Genomic DNA, 21,716 nt, shown 5'->3' with positions numbered 1-21,716 from the left:
CTACGGCTCCCAAAACTTCACCCCCTACGGATACTGTACGGACCGATGAGAGGTCTCCTACGTACGGCTTACGTACGTCGTATCACCGTACAGTACCTCACCGTACTACTGTACGATGGGAACGCTGCATGCTGACATACCAGGAGAGTCTTGGATCTTAGCAACACGCTCTTCACCTCGACCCTTGCGAAGCAAGATCCTTGTGGCAGAAGCGTGCGCGAGGATGTGACCACCAATGGGCTTGCGACCATCTGCACTAGCGAAGAGAGCGCTCGCTCCAGGATCGCTCTGAACTTGGTTTGTCAGGAGCACGGCGACGTTGAACTCTATGCACTGTTAGGTTGAATCGGAACCATGAGGGAAACTTTGGAGTACCTTCAGCCACATGCGTTAGCTTCGAGAGGAACTGATTGAGCTTTTGCTGCCGCTCATTGAGCTCACCACGGCCCGTATAGTCGACACGAAAAAGAGCCATGATACTGTCGATGATGAGTAGGCGGTACTCATTGCTGACAAAGAACTCTGCAACTTTGTTGAGAAGTTCCATCTGATGCTCCGAGTTCACAGCACGCGCATAAGTGATGTTGTCTTGAGCTGAAGATTGTCAGTAGAGATACCACAGAGAGTAAGATGATACACACCAGTCTCGGGGTCTACACCGAATCGCTCTGCGATCTGGGCTATCCTCTCCGGTCGAAATGTTCCTTCAGTATCTGAGTAGGTGTGAGACGAGTTCAAAGGCAGCGATGTTCGACATACCAATGTAGGCTACCTTGCCTTCCGCACCACCCATGTCCTTCGGTAGCTGTGCGATGACAGACATGGTATGTGACAACTGGGTCTTTCCGCAGCGGAACTCTCCAAAGACCTCGCTGATGCTCATCGTCTGGAAGCCACTATGTATCGTCAGCATCGATATTTGGAACATAGGCTGACACAGACACTCACCCTCCGAGCACGGCATCGAGCGCCTTACTGCCAGTAGAAATCTTGATGACACGCTTTCGCAAATGTCCGAGCTCATGAGCAGTCTGGAAGCCTCCCCCAGAAGGCTGTGATGCACGTCAGAGATCTACACTTGAGTGTGAAGTGGACTTAGTGATGTACCTGGCACTTTGCAATGGCATCCTTGACTTTGTCGACCTTGATTTCACTGAAGCCCTTGATCTTCAGTAGATTGCGACGAGTAGCCGAATGCACTGATGCGATTGTATAGTAGCCATTTGATTTCAGCTTCGAGATATCGACAGCACCGATACCGTGCGCCTGGATCGCATCGATATCAACGATGAAACCGTCCTGTGTGTGTTCAGTCAATTTGAATCTCATAGTAGTGAGAGGAAGTCACTCACATCATTGTTCGAGTCGTCACTCGCAACCGAAGAAGCGCCCATAGTAGGTCGTGATGGTAAATGACTAGGTATAAGACGAAACGGAGCGATACAAGGGAGAGTTTGAGTGCTGCGTGTGTGAGGGACAGAGGTGGGAATGAGGGAGAGATTGTGGAAGAAGAGATAATGGGAAAGTCTGCGAAAGGCGAGACAGCGGAGGAAGGCACGATGAACGGGGGCGCTGAGGTCTGTTCCGTCTGTGTAACACTGAGGAAGGAAGGCGCAACCACCACCAACGCGACGGCCTCGCAACGAGGAGAGAGGAACACACGTGCATCTTAGAAATGATGAACTCAATTCGATTGAATCGAATATGAGAGGGGCCGAGTTGACGGCCTGGAAACTGTGACTGAGCAATGCCAGATCCAATGATGGGGATACCAGTGATGACAGCCGGTTCCTCCATACGCCAATGGCCAGGCAGAATAAGGCAGCCGTGGCCAACGCTGTTTTGTTGGGCATCATAACAGCTCTCGGGATCATGCAGTCGAGTGGACTGTAGATGGTACTTTAGTCAGTGAAGATGAGATGAATCTCGGAAGTCAGATACTGATGTGACTGCATATATTCGAAATAGATGATACAATCTAAATCCAAGCTATGCAAGCACAGTCATGTATGAAGATAATGATAACAGACAGATGCACCGACCCAGCTCCCGACATACACACACAGTCTCCTTCACTCTTCCTCGTCCATACTACCTCCATCCCCTGGGAACAAGCTTTCGCACCAAACCACCACAGCGCCTTCCAGCTCCATAGACGAGCCTGGTTTATCCAAGCACATTCGCACTGGTAACTCTTCTGCCGAAGAAACTACCAAGCCAAATCGCTTGTATAAAAACAGGTCGCCATCCAAATCGCCAAGCCGTCGTCTGTCGAAATAATGGTAGAATGGTTGAAGTAAGGGATATAACGTTCGTGGGGTATCAGTATAAGAATCGTGAAGAACTTTTCTCATATCCATTGATGACTCGTGAATGCGTGAGATATGCCGAAATAATGCTGAGATTGGCTAGGGAAATGATCGTGATGAAATGGTAAACCTAATGAAAGACATGGTAGTGCATGCCATAGGGGCCAGTACTCGCCACAATATTACTCATGGCGAGACTTCGGCATAGCTTGAAGTCGCCTAGGCGACAGCAGCGGTGGGAGCAGCGGCCGGGACGGGAGCAGCAGCAGCAGCGGCGGCGGCAGCAGCAGCAGCAGCAGCAGGCGCGGCGGTAGCGTCGCCGTTGACCTCAGCCTGAGTGCAGTCGCGGGAAATGTGGCCGGTCTCACCGCAACGGTAGCAAGTCTTGCCAGCAGTGTTCAAGGGGCCGCCGTTGGGGGCGGTGCAGTCGCGGGAGATGTGACCTAGTTGATGTTAGGGGTTGTATACTGGAATGTGTTCAGTCGACTCACCAAGCTTGCCGCAGGCGTAGCACTTCATAGCTTGGGCCTGGCAGTCACGGGCAAAGTGGTTAGGTCCACCGCACTTGTAGCAAGTGGCCGGGCGAGCGCCACCAGCGAAACCGCCACGGAAACCTCCTCCATAGCCGCCACGAGGAGGACCGCCAGCTCCACGACCCATTCCAGGGTTGGGGCAGTTGCGGGCAAGATGGCCAGCGATACCGCAGCTGTAGCAGCGTCCGCTAGTGCCGGCTCCACTCAGACGAAGAGTTGGGCAGTCAGCCTGGACGTGTCCAAGACCCTGGCAGTGGTAGCACTGCTTGGCTGTTCCTTGGTCAGCTCTTCATTTCTTTATCGTGTAGGGTTGTATATCGCCGATAGTGCGCGAGGGCCATCGGACGAGTCCTCGATGTGAAAACGGGTAGTGTGGATTGCAGTGACGTACTCTCGGTGGTGCGGGGATGCGGGCATCCGTTAGACTCGTGGCCTGGCTGCTTGCCTGTAGAGAGATTAGTCCATAGTCGCAAGTGGTTTTGGGGTGGTCTTACAGTTGTAGCACAGCCTCTCAGAGGAAGAGCAAACCTCTATATATCTCCGTCAGTCGCAACGTCTCTCATGAACGCTGTAACAATGCTCGTGGCGGCGCATTGTAGGTACTACACTCAGAACCAACATGCGCGATGTGTCTTCTGATAGTGCAATCGCAGCGCGCGCCACGAGTCGATGCGCGGGATGGCTTACCGGCATAATGGCCAACGTTTCCGCACTTGAAGCACGCACGACGAGACAAGGAAGACATGGTGTTGTTTCTCTGGGTATATCTGGGAAGCGTATAAGTATACACTCGGTGGTTGCGTGGGTTGCGCAGGGAGTGGGTCGCGAATGAGGGGTGGTTTTGGGTGGTGTGTTTGCTGCGACGTCTGCTCTGCTCCGTGTTCGCTCGAGGGAGTGCGCGCGCGACTAGCAGAGCTGATAGGGCGAAAGTACCTGCTTCGTTTGCTTCTTCAATTTCCTTCGCCTGCGTTCGCCAGTCAGTCGCAGATTTTTCGAGGGGCTGTCGTCGAGGGGTAAGGGAACGCGGACGAAGCACGCGCCAGGGCGGAACCTGGCGCGCACCATAGGGAAGGGGCGATTTTCGGCGGGCGCAACCTACTTGCAACTTTCCTGACCTTCCCACAGCAACTCTTCTTCAACCTCCTGCTAAATGTGGTGAGAGATTTTGGGGGATCGTGGAATGTTCGGGCAACGGGCAAAATGCATCTCTCATAGCTGTGGTCCCTGCTTCGGTTGCGCTAACGAAATGCGCAATCTGGTTCTTCCCGAGGTCGAACTGAACCACAAACAGCCCCGAATTGCATCATGCGCCGTTTCATAGAACCCGACTATGCCCTCTTCACTCTAGAAATGTCCCGTCTCCTATCATCGTGCATCAGAGGCGCTTTCATCGTACCGTGGGGGCCCTGGATTGTTTTATGCCCTCCGCTGCTGCCGCCAGTTTGAGAGCTGGTCATCTCCGCCCCGCATCATGACACGATTGTTGCAGTCGTACCCTGTAGCTAAGATGCAGAGTCAGCTTCCCCAATATCAGCAACCCAAAGCCCTCTGTGCAGTCCGGCTATGTCAAAGGATTCGAGCAGGTGGTTGTCCCAAATATTCATATCATTCGTGTCTATCTATTATTCAATGCCAACAGTAGTGACAAGTTTTTTTTTTTTAATAATCGTGGTCGTTCGCTTACCGTCCTCTGTCGTGCCAAAGAACAGGTCTCGTGGCTGGAGCACGTTGCATCGAGCTTTGTAGGTCTTCTAGTCTTCAGACTCGATGACAGCAGGAGCCTTGAGGGTCTTGGTCTTAAGGAAGTCAAGGCCTTCGCCACCCTGGATGACAGTTAGCGTTCGGTTTCAAAGACTAAGAGGTATCTCTGAGAACTTACGTATGAGATCAATGGTGATACTTCAATACCAGCCTCAGCGTCCTCGCTGACAACGGTGGCGCCAGCGGCCTGGACCCACTTCTTGCCCTGGGTCATGATGTCCTGCTTGCTGGTATCAGGGTCGTCCTCGCCAGTTCCGCGGGCGTTCTTCAGGGGCGAGAACTCGTCCTCACGCTTCACTTCCATGCAAGCGAATTTCTCCAGAGTCAGGAAGGGGAAGCAGTCGAAGACGAATTGCTCCAGCTTGATGCCGTTTGGCTTCTCTGGCTTGATGGTCTCACCGGTCTCGGTGTTAACGTAAGGAATCTTCTTGCGCGCAACGTGGTGAGGAAGCTTCTTTGCCCACTCTGGGATGCTCTCAAGGAACTTGTATGAGTAGTAGTGGTTGACGATGTTGGCGGCGCGGAACTTGAGTAGGCTCGAGTCCTTGGAGTCCTTGGCCTCTGCGTCTTCGGTTGAGATCTCTGAGTACTCAACAACATCTGGCTTGCCGTTCTTCTGGAGGATGAGACCGACAGACTCCTTGGCGTTGCGCTTGCGAACGACCTTGGTAGCAATGTCAACGTTCTTCGACGCGGAGAAACCGATAAAGGCAGGGTCGGCGACCTTGACCAGGCAGTTGTCGACACAGTATGCGTGGATGTGCTGGATGCCACGCTTGCCCAAGTCTTGTACGACACCGGACTGGATAAGAGCTTGGTAGAGACCACCGTTGCCATCGGGAGCGACGGCGACCTTTGACTTGCTCTCCAACAGGATCTTGCCCTCGTTGGAGATGCATGGCAAGACACCCTGTTCGAAGATGACAACGTTCTCCTTCTTCAAGCCAAAGTAGTTGTTCTTCTCGAAGAAGTCGGCGGTAGGGCCGCGAGTAGGACCGCTGGTCATGACGTACCACGGGATGGTAACGCTCTCCTTGTTGTGCTTCTTGGCGGCCAGCATCTCGGCCTTCTTGATCCTCTCACCCTGCAGCTGGAACAGGCTCTTCTTGCTGGGCAGTCCAATGTCGAAGCATCCCTTGGGCGCTGAGCTGCCCAGACGGGTACCCTGGCCACCGGCCATCAGCACAACCGCGACCTGGTTCTCGGCGATGAGGTCCAATCCGCTGTTGTACCATTTGTCGAGATCTTCCTGCTGGGAGGAGAGGACGGAAGATGTGGCATTTTCGGGGAGGGGCTCGAGCTTGTTCTCAGTGGCTTCGGCTTCGGCGGGGTGGAGGGCGCGCTCGGTGATTTCGTTGATGTAGTCAGGGTTGAAGTTGCTCAATTGCTCGTAGAGGGTAGCCTTCTCAGCAGTGGAGAGCTTGTCGTAGAAAGCCTGGCGTTTCTGTTAGCAAGGGAACATGAGATGGGAGCGTCTCAGAAGTCATGGCTGGGTCCAGTGAGCCACTTGGTGCTCACAATGTCCAGCGAGGTGCTCCCAGACTCGCCCACGGCAACGTTGGGGCTGCACGTACAAAAACTTGCTCTTGGCCAGCCTTCTGGTACTTGGACTTGAGCTCGTTCAGCTGCTCCTCTGATGGCTCCTTCGCCGGTGTGCCCTGAGATGCGCCCCCTGTGATGTTGAGCTTCTCGAGCGCGCTGTTGACCGTGTCCTTGATGGCGTCCATGATGATGCGGGGTATTGGTGGGGTAATTTGTGTATTAAAGAAGGATGTTGCTACTAGTTCCAAGGTGTATGCCTGAAATATACACCGAGTTTGTTGGAAAGTACGGTTTTGCTGCCTCACCGCGCCTTTATGAAGAATCGACTACAGCATAGCTCTGACGCTCGTGTTGCCCCACTCGGCGTAGGTTCCTACTGCACATGGGTAGGAACGAGCCCAGAGCCTCCCGAGATCGTCAGCGCCCGCAATTCGTCACTAATAATAGACTTTTTGTGTATTCTGTATCCTTCATTCTTCATAAGCTACAGCCATGTCGTAAAGCTACGTGTGTAACTAGTCATCGCTCATGCCGCCATGCGCAAATACAAAATTTCATCCAGATGCTTCTGGTTGCCAGCGAACGGCCAAGAACAAAATTGCCGCTCCGGCGCAATGCATGAACACCGGGCTTTCCAAAAAGCAAGCCATATGCAACTCCACAACGCCATGATGTCGTGTAACCACGTTTCTCATAATGCGGTGCGTGTCATTACGCGTGTCCATTGACCTCCGCCTTCTCAGGCTCAGCAGGCTTTAGCGCTTTTTGAGGCGCTGGGTTTAGTATGCGAGTGGCATCGATCAAGCCGGCGTTGGGGTTCAGCTTGAGGCCAAAACCTGGGAGATCAAGGGTCTTGACGTCGAGGTATCCCTTGGTGGGGATGGGCTCGTTGGTGAATCTGCATCTCATTAGCAAAACATTCGGCAAACGATTGAGCGGGAACTTACAGGTTGCCGAAGACGGGCAGAACAGACTTGCCGTCTGGTGAGTTTGCGAGGTACTCTTGGAACGGCGAGTTGGCCTGAGAAACAACGAAATGGTACGAGTATGGTCCACTGGCGTGGGGCACAACAGGAATGTCGTAGGCAGCGGCCATGGCCGAGATCTTGATGAGCTCAGTCATACCTCCAACCCACATGACATCGGGCTGGAGGATGTCCAGGTTGCGGCCCTCGATGAGCTTCCTAAAGCCGTATCGCGAGTACTCGTGCTCGCCTGTGGTAAACTTCATGCGAGGGTGAGCGCGTTTGATCTGCTCGAAACCATCCGAATCATCGGGTGACAAGCACTCCTCCCACCAGTTCAAGTTAAGGTGTTCGGTGGCCTTTACGACTTCGATTGTGTAGGGTACGTTCAAGCTCATGTAGCAGTCAACCATGAGAGGGAAATCTGGTCCGACGCTTTCACGGTGCTTGGTGAGGAACTCGACGTTCTTCTTGAGACCCTCAACACCCTCACCAGGGCCGTAAGGCAGGGGTACCTTGGCGCCAAAGAAACCCATCTCCTTTGCTGCTGCAGGCTCAGGACCAGTGCAGTAGAAGTTGAGCCTCTCCCGGGTAGCTCCGCCGAGCATCTTGTATACGGGCTCATTGCGAATGTGGCCGAGCAGATCCCAAATAGCAAGATCGATCACTGAGATGACGGCAACCGGGAGACCTTTGCGACCATAAAACATGGACGCACGGTACATCTGCTCGAACATGTGGTTGGTATCTCTAGGATCTGGAGATAAATTAGCACTGTTACTCAATACATTATCTAACAGAGTGCTTACCTTGGCCAATCAGGAAGCGCTCGAAATGCTCAGCAACTAGCCAGCATGCTGGCGGACCTCCGAATCCAGTAGCAAAACCCTTGGTACCGTCACTGGCCTCGAGTTCAACACAGAAGGATCCCAAGACATTAATGCCCCAGCTGGTTCTTGACTTGCGGTAATCTTCATACTGGCTCATGGGAGTCGAGATTTTGCTATCAATGAGCCAGTGGCCACCAGCAACATTGTGATAGTCTCCGCCGCTGCCGGGGCCTTGGGTAACGAAAGTTCGCACGTGTTTGATAGTGGGAAAGGAGCGCGCTGCGCCAGAATCTGTGGAAGAAACCATTGTGAGATCAGGAAGAGTTGGTTACACAGGAGGAGCAGACGACAAAGCGTGAAGGAGGGGTAGATAAGTGCTTGGTAGCAGAGCGCAAATGTTATTTAAACGGCGGCATAACTACGTGCCAGGTTTCGTGTCTCGTTGAAGAGGGTCCCTCGGTCCATCTCGCTGCGATTTGCAACGACTGGGGGAGAATCCGTTGATACTTGGGCCAAGAAGTGGAGCGCACGCGCGTGAGCAGGCGTCGATGTGAGGCGTTCGGCACGTTGGCCGGAATGTGGACAAGGCCGAAGCATGTGTTTTTGCAGATCAGTATTGTACCGAAAAGCCAGCGGCCCACTGGAAGCCACCAATCCGGACATGCGGAGGGAGAGTAGGCCGGTAAATACAATATCTGGGGTAAGGGTCTAAAGCATGTAGGCGGGGCTGCGACAAGAGGACACCTCGGACTGACTTCTGCCGAGTTCAGCTGCACGCCCCCAATCGCATCCTCCACCATGGATACCAGTGCAGCCCACCAGCAGACGGCGAGTCCCAACGGCACTGCGAAGCTTTCCAATCACTCCCCTGGCGATGCGCAGGACTGGAGCGGCGATGAGCGCTCCAGCGACGATGAAGCCAACGACCGAAGCCAGAACGGCACATCGAACAAGCGGAAGCGGCCGCTATCCGTAAGCTGCGAGACATGTAGTAAGTGTGATACAGCAGGACCTGAGGCATCCCATTCTTACCAAGTGTAGAGCAGCGAAAAGTCAAATGCGATCGAGGCGCGCCAGCTTGTTCCTGGTGCTTGAAAAACCACTCCGCATGCGTCAGTTGCGCCGTCGGCTCGTACCAACCCAATACTGAATCACATCCAGGTTTACCTCCCGCGCAAGAAGCCAGGTCTGCGCGCTGGCTATGGACGAGAGCTGGAATCAAGACTTGGTAAGTCGCGTGTTCTCACCACCCTGTTCTGGAGTAGCCGAGGTCTGTGATCAAGTGCATGCGAGTCTGCTGTCGCTGCTGTCAGACTTTGCGCTTCCATCATGGCAACAAAGAGGCTTTCAGACGCGTCGCAATTGTCGCGTAGCGTGGCTGAACAGGCTGCTCCTTCCGTCCCAAAGCTAGAAACCGTACACGGCAACCACCAACACAGCTGACCGTTGCGCTCCTTCCAGACAAGCTCGAAGCGCTCCTCGTCCAGCAGCAGTCGCAAATCAACCACCTCTCCAGCAGCCAGGTCGCCACTTCTGGTCCTTCACCACAAGAGGTGGCCGCGTTCCGCAGCCCGCCGGTGATACAGACACCTCACATACCGCGTCCAGAAACGGCCCTTTTCATCCAGAAGCCTACGTTTCCGTCGCAGAATGCAATACAGAACCAATATGGCAACGGAGTCACGGATCACAGGCCTACGCCCTCGGTCACTGGCAATGGCTACCAGTCCGAGGACATGAACAGCATGAGCGGTGGCATGTCTAGAGACGTCTATACCCCGTACAACGACCAGTACCAGCCGGCCATGTCGAGGAATCTCGGCCATGCAGACGCCGACTTCCCTCCCTACGATCTTCTGTATGGGCTCGTCGACCTTTTCTTCAAGCACATCAACACCTGGTGTCCCATCCTCCACCGCCAAAGCACGTTGAACTCGCTGTTCGGAGACACAACTCTAGACGAAGCGGACCGAATCATACTACACGCTGTTGTCGCCACTACTGTCAAATTTTCTACCGACCAACGTTTGACCGCGGAGAAGCGCACACGTTACCATAAGAGCTCCAAGGAAAAGGTCTTGCTGTATGGCATCGAAAACAGCTCCGTCAAGTCATTGCAAGCCCTTGTCATCCTTGCTCTAGATGTTGTTGGCTGCTCCAACGGTCCTCCGGGCTGGAATCTACTTGCTCTCATTACGCGCTCTGTGGTCCAGTTGGGTCTTTCGGTCGAAAGCTACTCACCTAGCGTGGCCCCGCAATTTGCGTCAATATACACTTTGCGCGCCATGACGCTCCCCGAGCCAAAAGACTGGATCGAAGAAGAAAGTCGGCGCAGACTGTTTTGGATGATCTATGTTCTGGACCGATATGCGACCGTTGCGACAGCTTTCGAGTTCGCCTTGGACGAGAAAGAGATTGACCGTCGATTGCCTTGTCGCGATGATATGTATGCGCGAAATGTTCCTGTTGAGACGCGATGGTTCCATACCTCGACACGATCTGACTACAGTATGAACAGACCGGAGAATCTTGGCTCCTTCTCCTACTACGTCGAGATCTTAGGCATCCTCACGCGCATTCACAAGTTTCTGAAAAAGCCAGTCGATATTACGTCTTTGTCTGACGTCGAGTCGTGGCAAAGTGAGTACCGGGAGCTCGACAATGCTATTGAACAGTGGAAGTACAACCTTCCTGCAGAATTTGGAAACTCTGCGAGATTATTCGCAAAGCCAGGCATGGGACAGAATCTTGACAGTGGCTTGGTAATGCTCCATGCGGCTTTCCACACGTAAGTTTGATCCCTACCCGAGACAAAGGATGTACTGACTTCAATAGCACGGTCATTCGCCTTCACTCTTCCGCCGCGTACCCAACCCATCGATCGCCCATCTTCACTCCGTCCTTCAGCGCTAGTCAGAGGTGTCTCAGCGCTGTCGAGAACATAACAGCCCTTTGTGCTACTGTACGTGATAATGGTTTGCTGAGCAAACTTGGCCCGCCCTTCGCGTTTTCGCTGTGGGTGGCTGCACGTGTTCTCTTGGTTCACGGATCCACAATCGACCATCGCGTCGACCAGTCAATCAATCTTCTCGTCAGCACTCTTCAAGACATGGGCCAGTACTGGGAAGTTGGTACGCGTTACGCTAGCCTTCTTGCACGCGTACTCTCTGAATACCAGGAAAGTCAGCAGACCCCTACGGGCGCGAACGGTGAACGCGTGACGCCTTCAACTGTCAAGATCCTGGCGGACATGCGACGATGTGCATTTGATCTGGATTTCCTCATCTCTCGACAGCCCAAGCTCAGTAACAACCAGAACCCCAAGGTCAACACTGTTACCCCGGCTCGAACACCTGCACCAAATGAGCTGGAGTATCTTGACGTGTTCGATTTCTTCAATATGCCTCGACTACCAGTGTCGATGGATGGTTCCATGAGTTATCCTGCACCCGATGGCAATATGCAATTGCCGGATGGCGGTTTTGGGAATGAGTCGAATATCACAAATTACATGGTTGACGCAAGCTCAGATTGGTTCATGAAGCAATCCGCCTAGTGCCTGCTCTTGGGTCGTTGGGCGTACAGGAAACGGACCTAATCTAGTAAAAGTTGGTTATGTTAGTGCGTAATATGGTGTTTGGGGTGATGTTCATATCGTTGCTTGTACAACGCTCATTAGTTTCAAAAGATACCCAATTTTTCTCTAACCCATCAGTGTGTTCCTCTTTGTACTGCTTAACGTTACTTGTGAGACGCTTGGCATCTTACGTCCGTATAGAGCGGTGCCAACGCGGAACCGCTCATTCCGATCTCGGAACTGATCCTATCGGTGTCATCTGCATCTTCGATCAGGCATCTTGAACAGCACTTTGCATGAACTTTTGTTGATCAAGGCAATACACGTATGTTGTGCCTAGCGAGATCCTAAGCGTTATCCTAGCCTCATTTGCTGTAGGTCCGATTACCTTTGGACAACACAGTATAGGAATTAGTGATTATTTGCCGTCGGAATAGCTTCTTAAACTTCGGGATAGCTGTGCAAGGTACACAAATCTTACTCCGATGGCTGCAACGTATAAAAGAGACGGGTTGCTGATACTATATTAGCTTTATATCACACTTGAGCATTCTATCCACAAATCCGGGTTCATTCCACCTCGATATTGGACCAAGACCTTATCGCGAACCCAAGATTCAGCAACCAGCATCGTTCAAACATCAGATCGCCAGTAATCTTGGATACTCTTTACCAAGTCGGAATCTTTCCAGAATTTCACCAAGCCCGTCATGACATCTCAAACAGACGACCAGCACGTCCTTGTCATGGGTGCAGGCGTCATCGGCCTTACCACGTCCCTCGTCCTGTCTCACGCCTACCCCAACGCCAAGATAACGGTGGTAGCAAAGCACTTCCCTGGAGACCGCTCCATAGAATACACGTCTCCCTGGGCTGGCGCAAATTGGTCTTCCATGGCCAACGACAACGGACCTCTAGAGAAATACGACGAGGTGACCTTTCGCCGCTTTGGCGAGCTTATTGATGGGAAGGAAGTATTTGGATGCCAAACACTAAAGGCTGGTGAGACGAAAGGTGTAGATGGAGTCAATGGGGGAGGCAATGAAGCAGGGTTGGGGAGAATGGGTATGTGGGGTGTGTTTGACGCGCCAATCGAAGAGACAGGTCTTTTGACGGAAGAGACGGGAAAGGTGTGGTACGACCAGCTAGTCGGAGGTTTGAGAAACTTGGGGGAAAGTGAGCTTCCCAAGGGCGCGACGTTTGGTCTTGATTACCCAAGCACGTTTAGGATTAATACGCAGGTATATCTACAGTGGTACGTCTCCTTTCTATCCTCCCCCGAATTGCAAAATAATTTCTTGAAGGTCGGAACGCCAGAAGCTCATGTCGTACCTAGGCTCCAAGTTCAAGCGCTAAGCAAAGGCATCACACTCGTCCGTCGCCACTACCCATCCGTCTCAGACGTCTTGGCCGACCACCCATCAACTACTCTCCTGATAAACTGCACCGGAATCGGCTCTCTAAACCTCTCGGACATCAAGGATACAAACCTCTACCCAACACGTGGCCAGACCTTACTAGTCGCCGAGCCTAAGAAACCAATCACTCGAATGTATGAAATGGAAAGGGTCAAGTACGACAGTGCTATCTACTTGCGTTCCCTTGCCTAGCCCCCAATGACGCTTCATGGAACTGATGGAGCTGACCATGTGAAACCAGGTATTTCCGCTCTCCGAAGCGGATCGATCCAACGACGACATATGTGTTCCCTCGCCCACTGGGCGGTGGCGTTATCCTAGGTGGCAGTCGACAGGAAAACGATTGGAGTGCGGAGTGGGATGAGGAACTTGGTCAAGACATCATGAAGCGATGTTGTGAGTTGTGTCCCGAGTTAGGGAAGCCGGAAGATTTGCAGATTATCGCGAAGAATGTAGGGTTGAGACGTGAGTTATAACAGTGGGTTCATATGATCGAGAACAGTGTACTGACGACCTTTAGCTTCACGCAAGGGCGGCCCAAGGATTGAGACGGAGATGGGGAAGTGGAAAGTTCCGGTTGTGCATTGCTATGGTCATTCTGGTGCGGGCTATCAATCATCATGGGGAACCGCCGAGCGCGTCCTTGAACTCGTTCAAAAGACGCAAGCACCGAGCTCGAAGCTATGATTTAGCCATTTGTACCAGCGTTTCGGCCGATCCATGCATCGTCCCTGCAGAGACTTGAGATGAAAATGGTAAAAAAGCGATGCAAGTTACGACGAAGTAGATACAATCTCCTTCATTTGTACTATAAATGTGGATGCACATGAAGCTTAAAGCTTTATGGTGAGGTTGTACATATCCAGACCCACTGCAACTGCCGTGACTGCTGCAATGTATGCGACCAGTATTCCCATAGACTGCAAAACAGTCATATGCAAGGTTGGAAATGTCATGTTGACCAGACCGGTCAGTAGGTTTGCTACAAGGAAGACTGCTAGACCGTTGCGGTTGTAGGCATAGAGTACAGTACTAGTAGCATCTCTACTTCTCCGAGATTCCTCCTCTTTGGTCTTGGCATTGTACAGGTTTGGAAAGAGGAAACTCTCGATGGCGTAGCAGACGGTGATCTGGTAGCTGTTGAACGAAGAGACCCAGAGGAAGTAGGGGAGGTTGGCTAGGCGTCGCGATACGGGGAGTCGCAGACCGTAATAATTGGTTGAAAAATAGAAGAGGGCTGTCCAAAATACAGAAGTCATAATCAGCTTGCCGAACGTAGATTGTTGGAGCTTAACCTGGAATGATGCGTTCTTTGCGATCGGCTGTTGTCTTGGTAGTGCGGACGCACCCAAGGACTGGCCTGCAAGAAAGATGGCGAGGTAGCCAAAGAAAGAGAATATGCCTTCTCGATTCTGAGAGAAGAGGTCCGTCCGTGGAGCTACCAGTATAAAGGATCCGAGCGAGGTCCAGTCTAAAGCAATCTCATATACAGCAGCCAGAACAAAAGAAAGAACGGCATAGGACGGTACCAAGTCAAAGGCCGATTGGAAGAGAGCCGCAAATGGGGGCAAGAAACCGAGGGTGAAAAAGAAGTTCCAGTGTACGCCATATTCGGTAACATGTTCAGCATAATCCAGTCCTTTGACGGAGATGAGCCGTATAGTGCCTAGGACCAGAAGGGGGATGGCATGTCTAACCGATGCCGTAAGGCGCTTCGATAGCGGCTGGCGACCAGCTCCTTCCTTGAGAGAAGCCCGGACAGATACTACACCAGCCGTGAAGACGAATGATCCCACACCCATATCCATGAGCGATGTACCCCAATTCTCTACTTTTGCGAAACGCCGAGGAAAGACGCGGAAGTCGACTGCCAGAATAGCAACACACGTTATGACCATCATTGCGCCACGGTAGTTCGTAATGAACGGTTTCACAGGGAGTGCATCGAGCTTCGTGTCCTTTTCGGATTTATCGATCTTGGGTGGCCGCGGGGTATCCTTTGCCGCGACCGGCTTCTCGAAGACGTAGAGCGCGATTGCTGGTAGCAGTAGAAGGAGGTTCAGGATCCATGGTGAATGGGAGTATATGGTAGTCGCGAATAACGTGGCTCCGCAGTTGAGCAGGAAGTCAACCAAGAAGGCAGGTGGAGTATAGGGTGTGAAGAGACGCATGCGCGACTGTATGACGGTCCATAATAGAATACTCAGCTATGCATACAGTCAGTAAGGGTCCATTGCTTGAGTAGTGGGTGTGTGTACGGTACAGGCATTGCGAGCGAGACGCTGTTGACGTCTGCCACGGAGCTTCCGGTATGTCCAGACACCCAGGCCTCCTTCATCTGCTTATATGTTTTTGCCATGATGCCAGAATGAGTGTTGGGCGAGTTGGTCGTTTATCTTGGAATGCAATGGTTGGTACATCTGACGCGTCGCTCTGGCCTCTTTACAAACGGGGAGTGGCCCAAGCGCCGATGACCTCACACATCGCGGCTTCGACACTCTTCCCCCAACATCTACATTGCACTGTCATGGATTATAGCCGAACCACTAGAGGAGATCGTTTCGATATGTCTGTTCATACTGTAGAATCTTAGGGGATGGCCGCCAGAAATGCCGAAAAGAGCAGGATTGCACTTTACGTGCTTGGACTTCCTCTTTCACTATCACTGCTCCTCTACGAGCAAACGTGTCTGTGCGCAAGACTCGGGAAATGGCAACTATAGTAGAGATTTCAAGCGCCTTCCTGCTTCACCGTCGAACACCCCGCATACCGACACGTGCCGAACCTCTTTGCTGTGACCTCTTGACTGCGCCTTGAAACTGTCAACATATGCAAACATGACCACTACTAACAAATCGAAGATACCTAGCATTCGGTCAGCTTCGGTGGGAACAAGAGGGGCATTGCCTGGACGGGCGATGTCGCCTGCAACTCGCGCGACGACGACGCCTACGGGTACTTCACGACTCCCTCGTCGCCCTCAAAGCGACAAGCCACTGCCCAGTCCGCCTATCGCGCAGGTTGTAGATCCGAACTCGCCTCCCAAGGCTTCACGCACATTAGTGGACGCTTTCACTCCGAGCCCGACCTTGAAAGAGTACCCAGTTCTGCGCCCAGAGAACATTCCCCCTCGTCTGAGTTCCAAAAGGAGCTCGCTCCCAACGCGAAGCCCAGTCGCCGCTCGCTCGTTTGTTTCTACCAATGGAGACGAGGGTACTCGCGTGAAGCGACTATCCTGGCATTCGTCGGGCTCAGGTTCCAGCTCAGGAACTGGTCCTATCCTAACCATCTCTGGCGATGCAGATGCCATGATTCTAGGTCAACGCGACTCAATCCCGGCCGTACCTGCTATACCTTTGGTCCTCCCGGAGCGTACTACTCAGCCGCGGTCTTTCAGCGCTCTCACTAGCCGCATTTCCAAGGCGACAACATCCCGAGCAGAATTGACTATCGCGACAGCGTCACCGGTACCAAGCACGAAAGAGCTCACGGCAAATGGAAGTCCAGTCGTTAAGATCAGCCCCATTCGATCGATGCAGCCGCCGAGGCAGCCTAGCTTAGATGCCAATTCTCCCAGATCGCCTTCGTCAGTATATTCGACATTGCCGGATGCCGAACGGAGTGTCTCATCGGTATCAGACAGGTCTACAACACCTACGCCAGAGCCCAAGTTACCTGCTCCACCGCTTCGAGACCCGCCCGAGCCGCCAGCTAGTCCTGTAGAAGTTTGCGAGGCATGCAATCTCTATCCTTTGACATGAAAATATTGACAGGCAAATTAGGAACTGCCTGAGGAGATCTCTGAGCTGACGATCACATCCGAATCCGATGATCTCCTCAGTGTGAGCAAGGTTAGAAAGACAACATCGACGCAGGGGGATGTAAGTCCCTCGCTGGGTTCGTTCGATCGTCCTGGAAACAATGTCTCGGCCTCCAACATCAGCACTGTCGAATTGAGCTCGCCATCCTTGTCTCGAGTTAAGCATTCACGCGATACGGCTCGCACCCCAGATTCTCTCAAGCCAGAGGTCTCGGGAACAGCCAGATCGATCAGCATCGATATCCCGTTGGGCTACGGAACGCCTAAGAATCGTCCGTCGCGTCGCCAGCCATACACACCCATGGTCTCATCTTCCTCTCCAGATGACACCACTCCGGAGAATCAAAACAAGGAAGCGTTAGCGACGAAAGTCAAGGCCAAACGCAGTATTCTTGGCTTGTTCAATCGCGAAAAGGCACGCGTCAAAACACCAGAGACGGCAGTTTCCAAGCAAGGATTCATGGGTGCTACACGAAGTTCGCTCGCCAAGGTCATGCGCGATTCTAAGAGTCTATCCAAGGTCCATCTTCCAAGAAAGACTGCATCGAGGTCAGAGATTAGGTCGGATCGTACGGTCAATAAGAAGAGCAGCCAGACAGGCACGTTCACTGCGCCTGATAACGGCAGAGTGTCCCTGGTACAGGAAGCAGTTCCCGAGAAGCAAAAAAACACAACCGAGATGCTCCACGATATGGTCGATCGCATAGAAGCGGGTCCTAAAGACTCGCCAGAGCGTCTGCGCCACGTACAGATCGCAGAGGTATGTGAAGCCCTCCAATCACGGTCTCTTATGTTGGAAGAGCTCCTCCTGACAGTACAAATCAAATAGTGCATCATCCTGGCCGCTGAATACACTCGTAACGCCAGCATCAGTGCTTTGGAGGCGAAGAAGAGTGCCCGCGACGCGGAACTTCATGCAGATCGTGCTGCGCTTGAGTTTGCGCGATTGAATACGCTACTTCACGGAGCAGAGATTGACGCCCGTTCTATGAAGTTCATTAGAAGTCTGTTCACGAATGCTGCTGCCAGTGAACCTGAGGAAGAGACACGCTGAGGAGCTTTGTCAACCATGCGCGTAGCACATTGAGAGTACGTGGGAGCTCATATTTGCTGTCAAGGGCCAACAGCTAATAAAGGTCAGTATATCGTAAACAGCGCTCTGTGCATTTTGCTACAGGATATGTTTGCATACTATCCAGTGTTACTTTCGATTCATTGGTACGCTGGCCACATTTACAGTTCTATCTTGTCGGATGGACCTGGCTCGTGTAGCTTGTCCCGAAGCGCCATGGTCTGCCATACGCTTCCTTTCCATTGTCACTTCCTTCACATTAGAAGCGTACCACGACAGAACAACAGTACGATACAAGACGATTGCATGTTTTTGCGATTCACGATGTTATGGTTGCACGCGATCATGGACTGATACGAGGTTTGGCTCACTGTCGGCTGAAAGCACCACCTAATGTCCAGTACGTTGAAGGATTGAGCATTGAGGCAAGTGGTCCGACTGCACGCACGTATCGAGACCAAGGTACGCCTTTGAAAGATACCCCTGTTAGATGGATCGGTTGGTTTAGAAATACAAGCTTTGTATTGTACATGTCCTTCATATCGTGATGTCATTCCTGTGAATGTGACCATGAAGGCATCCAGGCATTCAAAGGCTGAAGCGGGGTGGGCAAAGTAATCCTTCAACATTTTGATCCAGAACACCGACCGTTCCAAAGACCTATGCAGCAGCAACCATCCCCATAGCAAGGTGTCCTGCCCTCGAATGTCCGATGTCCAGCGGCCCAGCACAAGCACAACTAGACATGCCCGTATATCGCCTAACTTCCATATTTCACCTCTTCAATATAACAAGACTTTCCTTACATTCCACCACCGAACATGCCGCCACCTCCACCCTGCTTTCCTTGTGCCTCTCCCTGCATCTTCTCGCTAACCTTGACGTTGACTTCGAAGAACTTAGATACGCAGCGGTCGAGGCAGACGGATTCGCCCTTGTTGAGATCGGCTTCCCGGTAGTTTGTGTCTATGCATTTCGCTGTGCAAGACTTGACGAGGCTGGGGAAAATTGACGTGTTAGTGTTCATGTTATTTGAGAGGGTCGCCGTGGGTAGACGTGCACAGTAGTGGGACGAGAATCGAGCAAATATAGAGTTGCAAGATGCGCAAGGCAGAATTTGCGAGTCCGAACTTACCGGCTGTACATGTCGCTCACCATGTCAATCTCAGCTTCCGCCTGCGCAATCTTTTGCTCCGAAGAGATTTGAGGTTTTTGACCGAAGAACATTGACATGTTGACTGATAATTTATCTTTCTCTTTCTGTTTGTGTGGTGAAAAGGTGCGTAATTGGCGACTGTAATGGTCGTCAAATGGTTTGTTTGGGGTGAGGAAGCTTGTTAAGATAGAGTGGCTGCGGTGATGGATTTGGACATGGGTGACGGCGGGCGATGATGTCGCGCGAGCAGGAATTTGGAGCTGGGTGCGCGGTGGGGGACGTGCGGATTGACTGGCTCAAGTGACGCGGGACGCGGGCGGTTTTGGACTCTATTCTCATCTCTTCGTCCTGAGCCTTCGCAGCGAGCATGCATCGTTACAACTGCCGACAGGTGCGAAGTATAAGAAATCACAGCAATACTGGAACTGTTAGGATTGTTCTTTCAATATTATTTCAATCGCTCCAATTACGCAAGTGGTACAGCACTAAAGATTATGCTCATCGCCTCATGAAGACGGCCTCCGGTTCAAGTAGACTTCCAATTACCCCAACAAACGTACTTGTACAACTTTTTTTCATCTATCAATACTGCCAAGCAGATCTAACATATGTTTTTGACGTCTCATCCGCGCTGATGTGGTATTGTTGCTAGCGTATACGGCCTGTGTAGCCTGAGTGGCCTGTGATGACCTTGGACGATCATGCTCAGTACACGACAACTCTGTTGCTGGAGGGATGCGTGGTGGAAAATTTAACGATGATGTGCTGCGCGTTGACGGCCGAGGATCTGAAGAAACACCAGATACAGACCAAGGTCTTATGGTCGCTGTCTGGCGACGTTGGCCACTCATAGGCATGTGTGTATGGAACTGCCCAGAGTCGAGCTCATATGTTGAGGACGGAACTGACAGTTCATTGACAACGGGGACGTTGGTGGGCTCGCTGACCGTGTGCGACACTATAGGTCTGCGTGTTGGGGTAGCTGGTAGCTCCGAGAGTAATGGCTGATACTTGTTGGCATGCTGACTCATACGCGATCTCTGGCTAGGAAGTTGTGATAAATCCCGACTCAACCGCGCGATATGACCTGGTGCATGAGCTGGCTCACTTCCAGGAAGCTCGACAGCAAGGCTTATATCCCCTAATAACTCTGATAGCGTTTCAACCTTCTGATCATGGACGACGGTAGATCCTGGCGCTAGAGCTGATATCCCGAGGTGAAACGCATGAGGGTTTACAGGTCCGTCTGAGTTTGTTCCACTCATGGTGTAATCGCCAGCCAGTTCAGCAAGGGCTTGGTGCCTGTCCGGATGTATGTAGGCCCATGTGTCCACTTGCCCTGACGGTGTAGTAGACATGTAATCATGCGACTTCTCCATTGACAGCTGTGAACTTACGCACCGCAGACTATCGGTGTTGAGATACTGCTTAGTATCTCCTTGGGATGGTTGCGAAGGAGGACTATATTGTCCTACCGATGTATAAAGAGGAGGCGGGCTGTTTGGTAGGCTTGGAGGTGATGAGTATCCCTTGTTGAGTGTGTTGTAGCCCAACGTGGCGTTGCCTGACTTGGTTTCCCTCTTATCGCTCAGTAAATGCGAAGCCGACTTTACTGGATCTGTGGTCCATATATCTTGCGCGAACAATGCTTCGGTAAGGAGGGATGTGTTGTTCGTTGGCCCAGTCTTATCAGCAGCATCGCACCAGACAGTCTGGGACTTATCTTCCGTGGTCATCTTAATTGCCGTGTCCATTTTATGCCCACTGGTCACTCTTTGATGTCTCGATACGATGTCATCAAAGTAGGTCGTGTTCTGGTATGTCGGTAGATCCTGGCTGGTCGGTAAGTCCTCTAGCCGATTGAGGAAGCTCAAAACGTTCGATAATTGCTGATGACATGCCACAAGTTCGCTTTTGCGATCACCTAATCGTTCGCGGTCGTTGAGGATGTATCGGAGTCTTTGAGATTGGTCCAAGACATGAGGATGTTGTCCGACGTCGCCACAATCCACCCATTTTCCAATGTCCTCCAAAGCAGAAGTAGTATTCTCGATAGCACTTCTGATCCAAGGGAGTCTCTCGGGCGTATAGGCGAGTTTTGTCCGCACCGAACCAACAGCCACTAATCGCTCAACTTCGAAGAGATCGTCGCGAACGATGCGTATCGTTCGCAAGAAGACCTCACTCTCGCTCCCAACGTCTGCGTTACGTATCGCAAGGTCAGCGAACCTAAACGCTTTGCTGACACTAGCGGATCTTGTTGGTGCACCTATCACAAAGTAAGCACTGCGTCGCGACATGTTCCATCACTCTAATGTATTGTATACATACCGATAGCTGTGTTCATCCTTGAGGCCTTGGCTGGAGATGGCGGTAAAATGTCAACTCATTGCCGACAGCTGATGTCTATACTCCTGCGGGGGCGTAGGTCGTGAATTACGAGTCCACGAATATGGCAGCGCGCCGGCGGGCGGCTCATAGACCCCCAATATTGGGTAAGCGATACAACAAAGCCTCAATCTGCAGGGCTAAGCACGCGGGCATTGCGGTACCCCTCATGCTGTGCTGCGGTGCCTCGAGACCCGATGAGCAGCTCGATGCTTCTTCCCACAGGCTCTGGTCATGCACCCATCCCTAAACATAGTTCGGCTACTTCAGCGGTCATATTATCGGACCAATGCCTGATCGAAGCTCTTCGAACTATCTATATCGCACGGCTGAGTGACTGTTGTG

At 52.2% G+C, this 21,716-nt stretch overlaps 10 protein-coding genes across 11 annotated transcripts; 3 read left to right on the top strand and 7 right to left on the bottom strand.

Moving 5' to 3' along the window:
* Nucleotides 1-105: 105 nt before the first annotated feature.
* Nucleotides 106-1,394, bottom strand: AA0111_g12330 (Meiotic recombination protein; the record flags this gene model as incomplete). The annotated part of the gene is made up of 7 exons (XM_028646298.1): nucleotides 106-326; nucleotides 376-594; nucleotides 642-713; nucleotides 760-896; nucleotides 949-1,052; nucleotides 1,108-1,299; nucleotides 1,353-1,394. 7 exons carry the CDS (start codon nucleotides 1,392-1,394, stop codon nucleotides 106-108), a joined length of 987 nt encoding a protein of 328 aa, XP_028500073.1.
* Nucleotides 1,395-2,528: 1,134 nt separating this feature from the next.
* AA0111_g12329 (hypothetical protein) lies at nucleotides 2,529-3,587 on the bottom strand (the record flags this gene model as incomplete). The annotated part of the gene is made up of 5 exons (XM_028646296.1): nucleotides 2,529-2,752; nucleotides 2,801-3,112; nucleotides 3,234-3,287; nucleotides 3,337-3,372; nucleotides 3,530-3,587. 5 exons carry the CDS (start codon nucleotides 3,585-3,587, stop codon nucleotides 2,529-2,531), a joined length of 684 nt encoding a protein of 227 aa, XP_028500084.1.
* A 1,006-nt stretch (nucleotides 3,588-4,593) lies between these two features.
* Nucleotides 4,594-6,330, bottom strand: AA0111_g12328 (UDP-N-acetylglucosamine pyrophosphorylase; the record flags this gene model as incomplete). Its single annotated transcript, XM_028646295.1, has 3 exons — nucleotides 4,594-4,665; nucleotides 4,722-6,038; nucleotides 6,178-6,330. 3 exons carry the CDS (start codon nucleotides 6,328-6,330, stop codon nucleotides 4,594-4,596), a joined length of 1,542 nt encoding a protein of 513 aa, XP_028500095.1.
* Nucleotides 6,331-6,856: 526 nt separating this feature from the next.
* On the bottom strand, nucleotides 6,857-8,247 carry AA0111_g12327 (L-rhamnonate dehydratase; the record flags this gene model as incomplete). Its single annotated transcript, XM_028646294.1, has 3 exons — nucleotides 6,857-7,043; nucleotides 7,093-7,867; nucleotides 7,920-8,247. 3 exons carry the CDS (start codon nucleotides 8,245-8,247, stop codon nucleotides 6,857-6,859), a joined length of 1,290 nt encoding a protein of 429 aa, XP_028500087.1.
* Nucleotides 8,248-8,738: 491 nt separating this feature from the next.
* On the top strand, nucleotides 8,739-11,496 carry AA0111_g12326 (hypothetical protein; the record flags this gene model as incomplete). Its single annotated transcript, XM_028646293.1, has 5 exons — nucleotides 8,739-8,931; nucleotides 8,982-9,052; nucleotides 9,102-9,168; nucleotides 9,402-10,728; nucleotides 10,776-11,496. The coding sequence occupies 5 exons, from the start codon at nucleotides 8,739-8,741 to the stop codon at nucleotides 11,494-11,496; spliced, it is 2,379 nt and encodes a 792-aa protein (XP_028500096.1).
* Nucleotides 11,497-12,227: 731 nt separating this feature from the next.
* AA0111_g12325 (hypothetical protein) lies at nucleotides 12,228-13,622 on the top strand (the record flags this gene model as incomplete). Of its 2 annotated transcripts, none has more annotated exons than XM_028646292.1 (4): nucleotides 12,228-12,772; nucleotides 12,854-13,069; nucleotides 13,177-13,400; nucleotides 13,456-13,622. In XM_028646292.1, 4 exons carry the CDS (start codon nucleotides 12,228-12,230, stop codon nucleotides 13,620-13,622), a joined length of 1,152 nt encoding a protein of 383 aa, XP_028500086.1. The 2 variants fall into 2 exon arrangements, with proteins under 2 accessions (XP_028500086.1, XP_028500085.1); XM_028646291.1 differs by having other exon boundaries at nucleotides 12,854-13,090.
* Nucleotides 13,623-13,768: 146 nt separating this feature from the next.
* Nucleotides 13,769-15,294, bottom strand: AA0111_g12324 (GPI-anchored wall transfer protein 1; the record flags this gene model as incomplete). Its single annotated transcript, XM_028646290.1, has 2 exons — nucleotides 13,769-15,142; nucleotides 15,199-15,294. 2 exons carry the CDS (start codon nucleotides 15,292-15,294, stop codon nucleotides 13,769-13,771), a joined length of 1,470 nt encoding a protein of 489 aa, XP_028500082.1.
* A 478-nt stretch (nucleotides 15,295-15,772) lies between these two features.
* On the top strand, nucleotides 15,773-17,809 carry AA0111_g12323 (hypothetical protein; the record flags this gene model as incomplete). The annotated part of the gene is made up of 3 exons (XM_028646289.1): nucleotides 15,773-16,660; nucleotides 16,718-17,515; nucleotides 17,585-17,809. 3 exons carry the CDS (start codon nucleotides 15,773-15,775, stop codon nucleotides 17,807-17,809), a joined length of 1,911 nt encoding a protein of 636 aa, XP_028500090.1.
* Nucleotides 17,810-18,629: 820 nt separating this feature from the next.
* On the bottom strand, nucleotides 18,630-19,060 carry AA0111_g12322 (hypothetical protein; the record flags this gene model as incomplete). Its single annotated transcript, XM_028646288.1, has 2 exons — nucleotides 18,630-18,825; nucleotides 18,963-19,060. 2 exons carry the CDS (start codon nucleotides 19,058-19,060, stop codon nucleotides 18,630-18,632), a joined length of 294 nt encoding a protein of 97 aa, XP_028500097.1.
* Nucleotides 19,061-20,244: 1,184 nt separating this feature from the next.
* Nucleotides 20,245-21,330, bottom strand: AA0111_g12321 (hypothetical protein; the record flags this gene model as incomplete). The annotated part of the gene is made up of 3 exons (XM_028646287.1): nucleotides 20,245-20,322; nucleotides 20,381-21,252; nucleotides 21,315-21,330. The coding sequence occupies 3 exons, from the start codon at nucleotides 21,328-21,330 to the stop codon at nucleotides 20,245-20,247; spliced, it is 966 nt and encodes a 321-aa protein (XP_028500088.1).
* Nucleotides 21,331-21,716: the final 386 nt, after the last annotated feature.

Source organism: Alternaria arborescens (assembly GCF_004154835.1).
Source record: "Alternaria arborescens strain FERA 675 chromosome Unknown contig_74, whole genome shotgun sequence".
NCBI lineage: Eukaryota > Fungi > Ascomycota > Dothideomycetes > Pleosporales > Pleosporaceae > Alternaria > Alternaria arborescens.
This window is presented reverse-complemented; position numbering and strand designations above follow the sequence as displayed.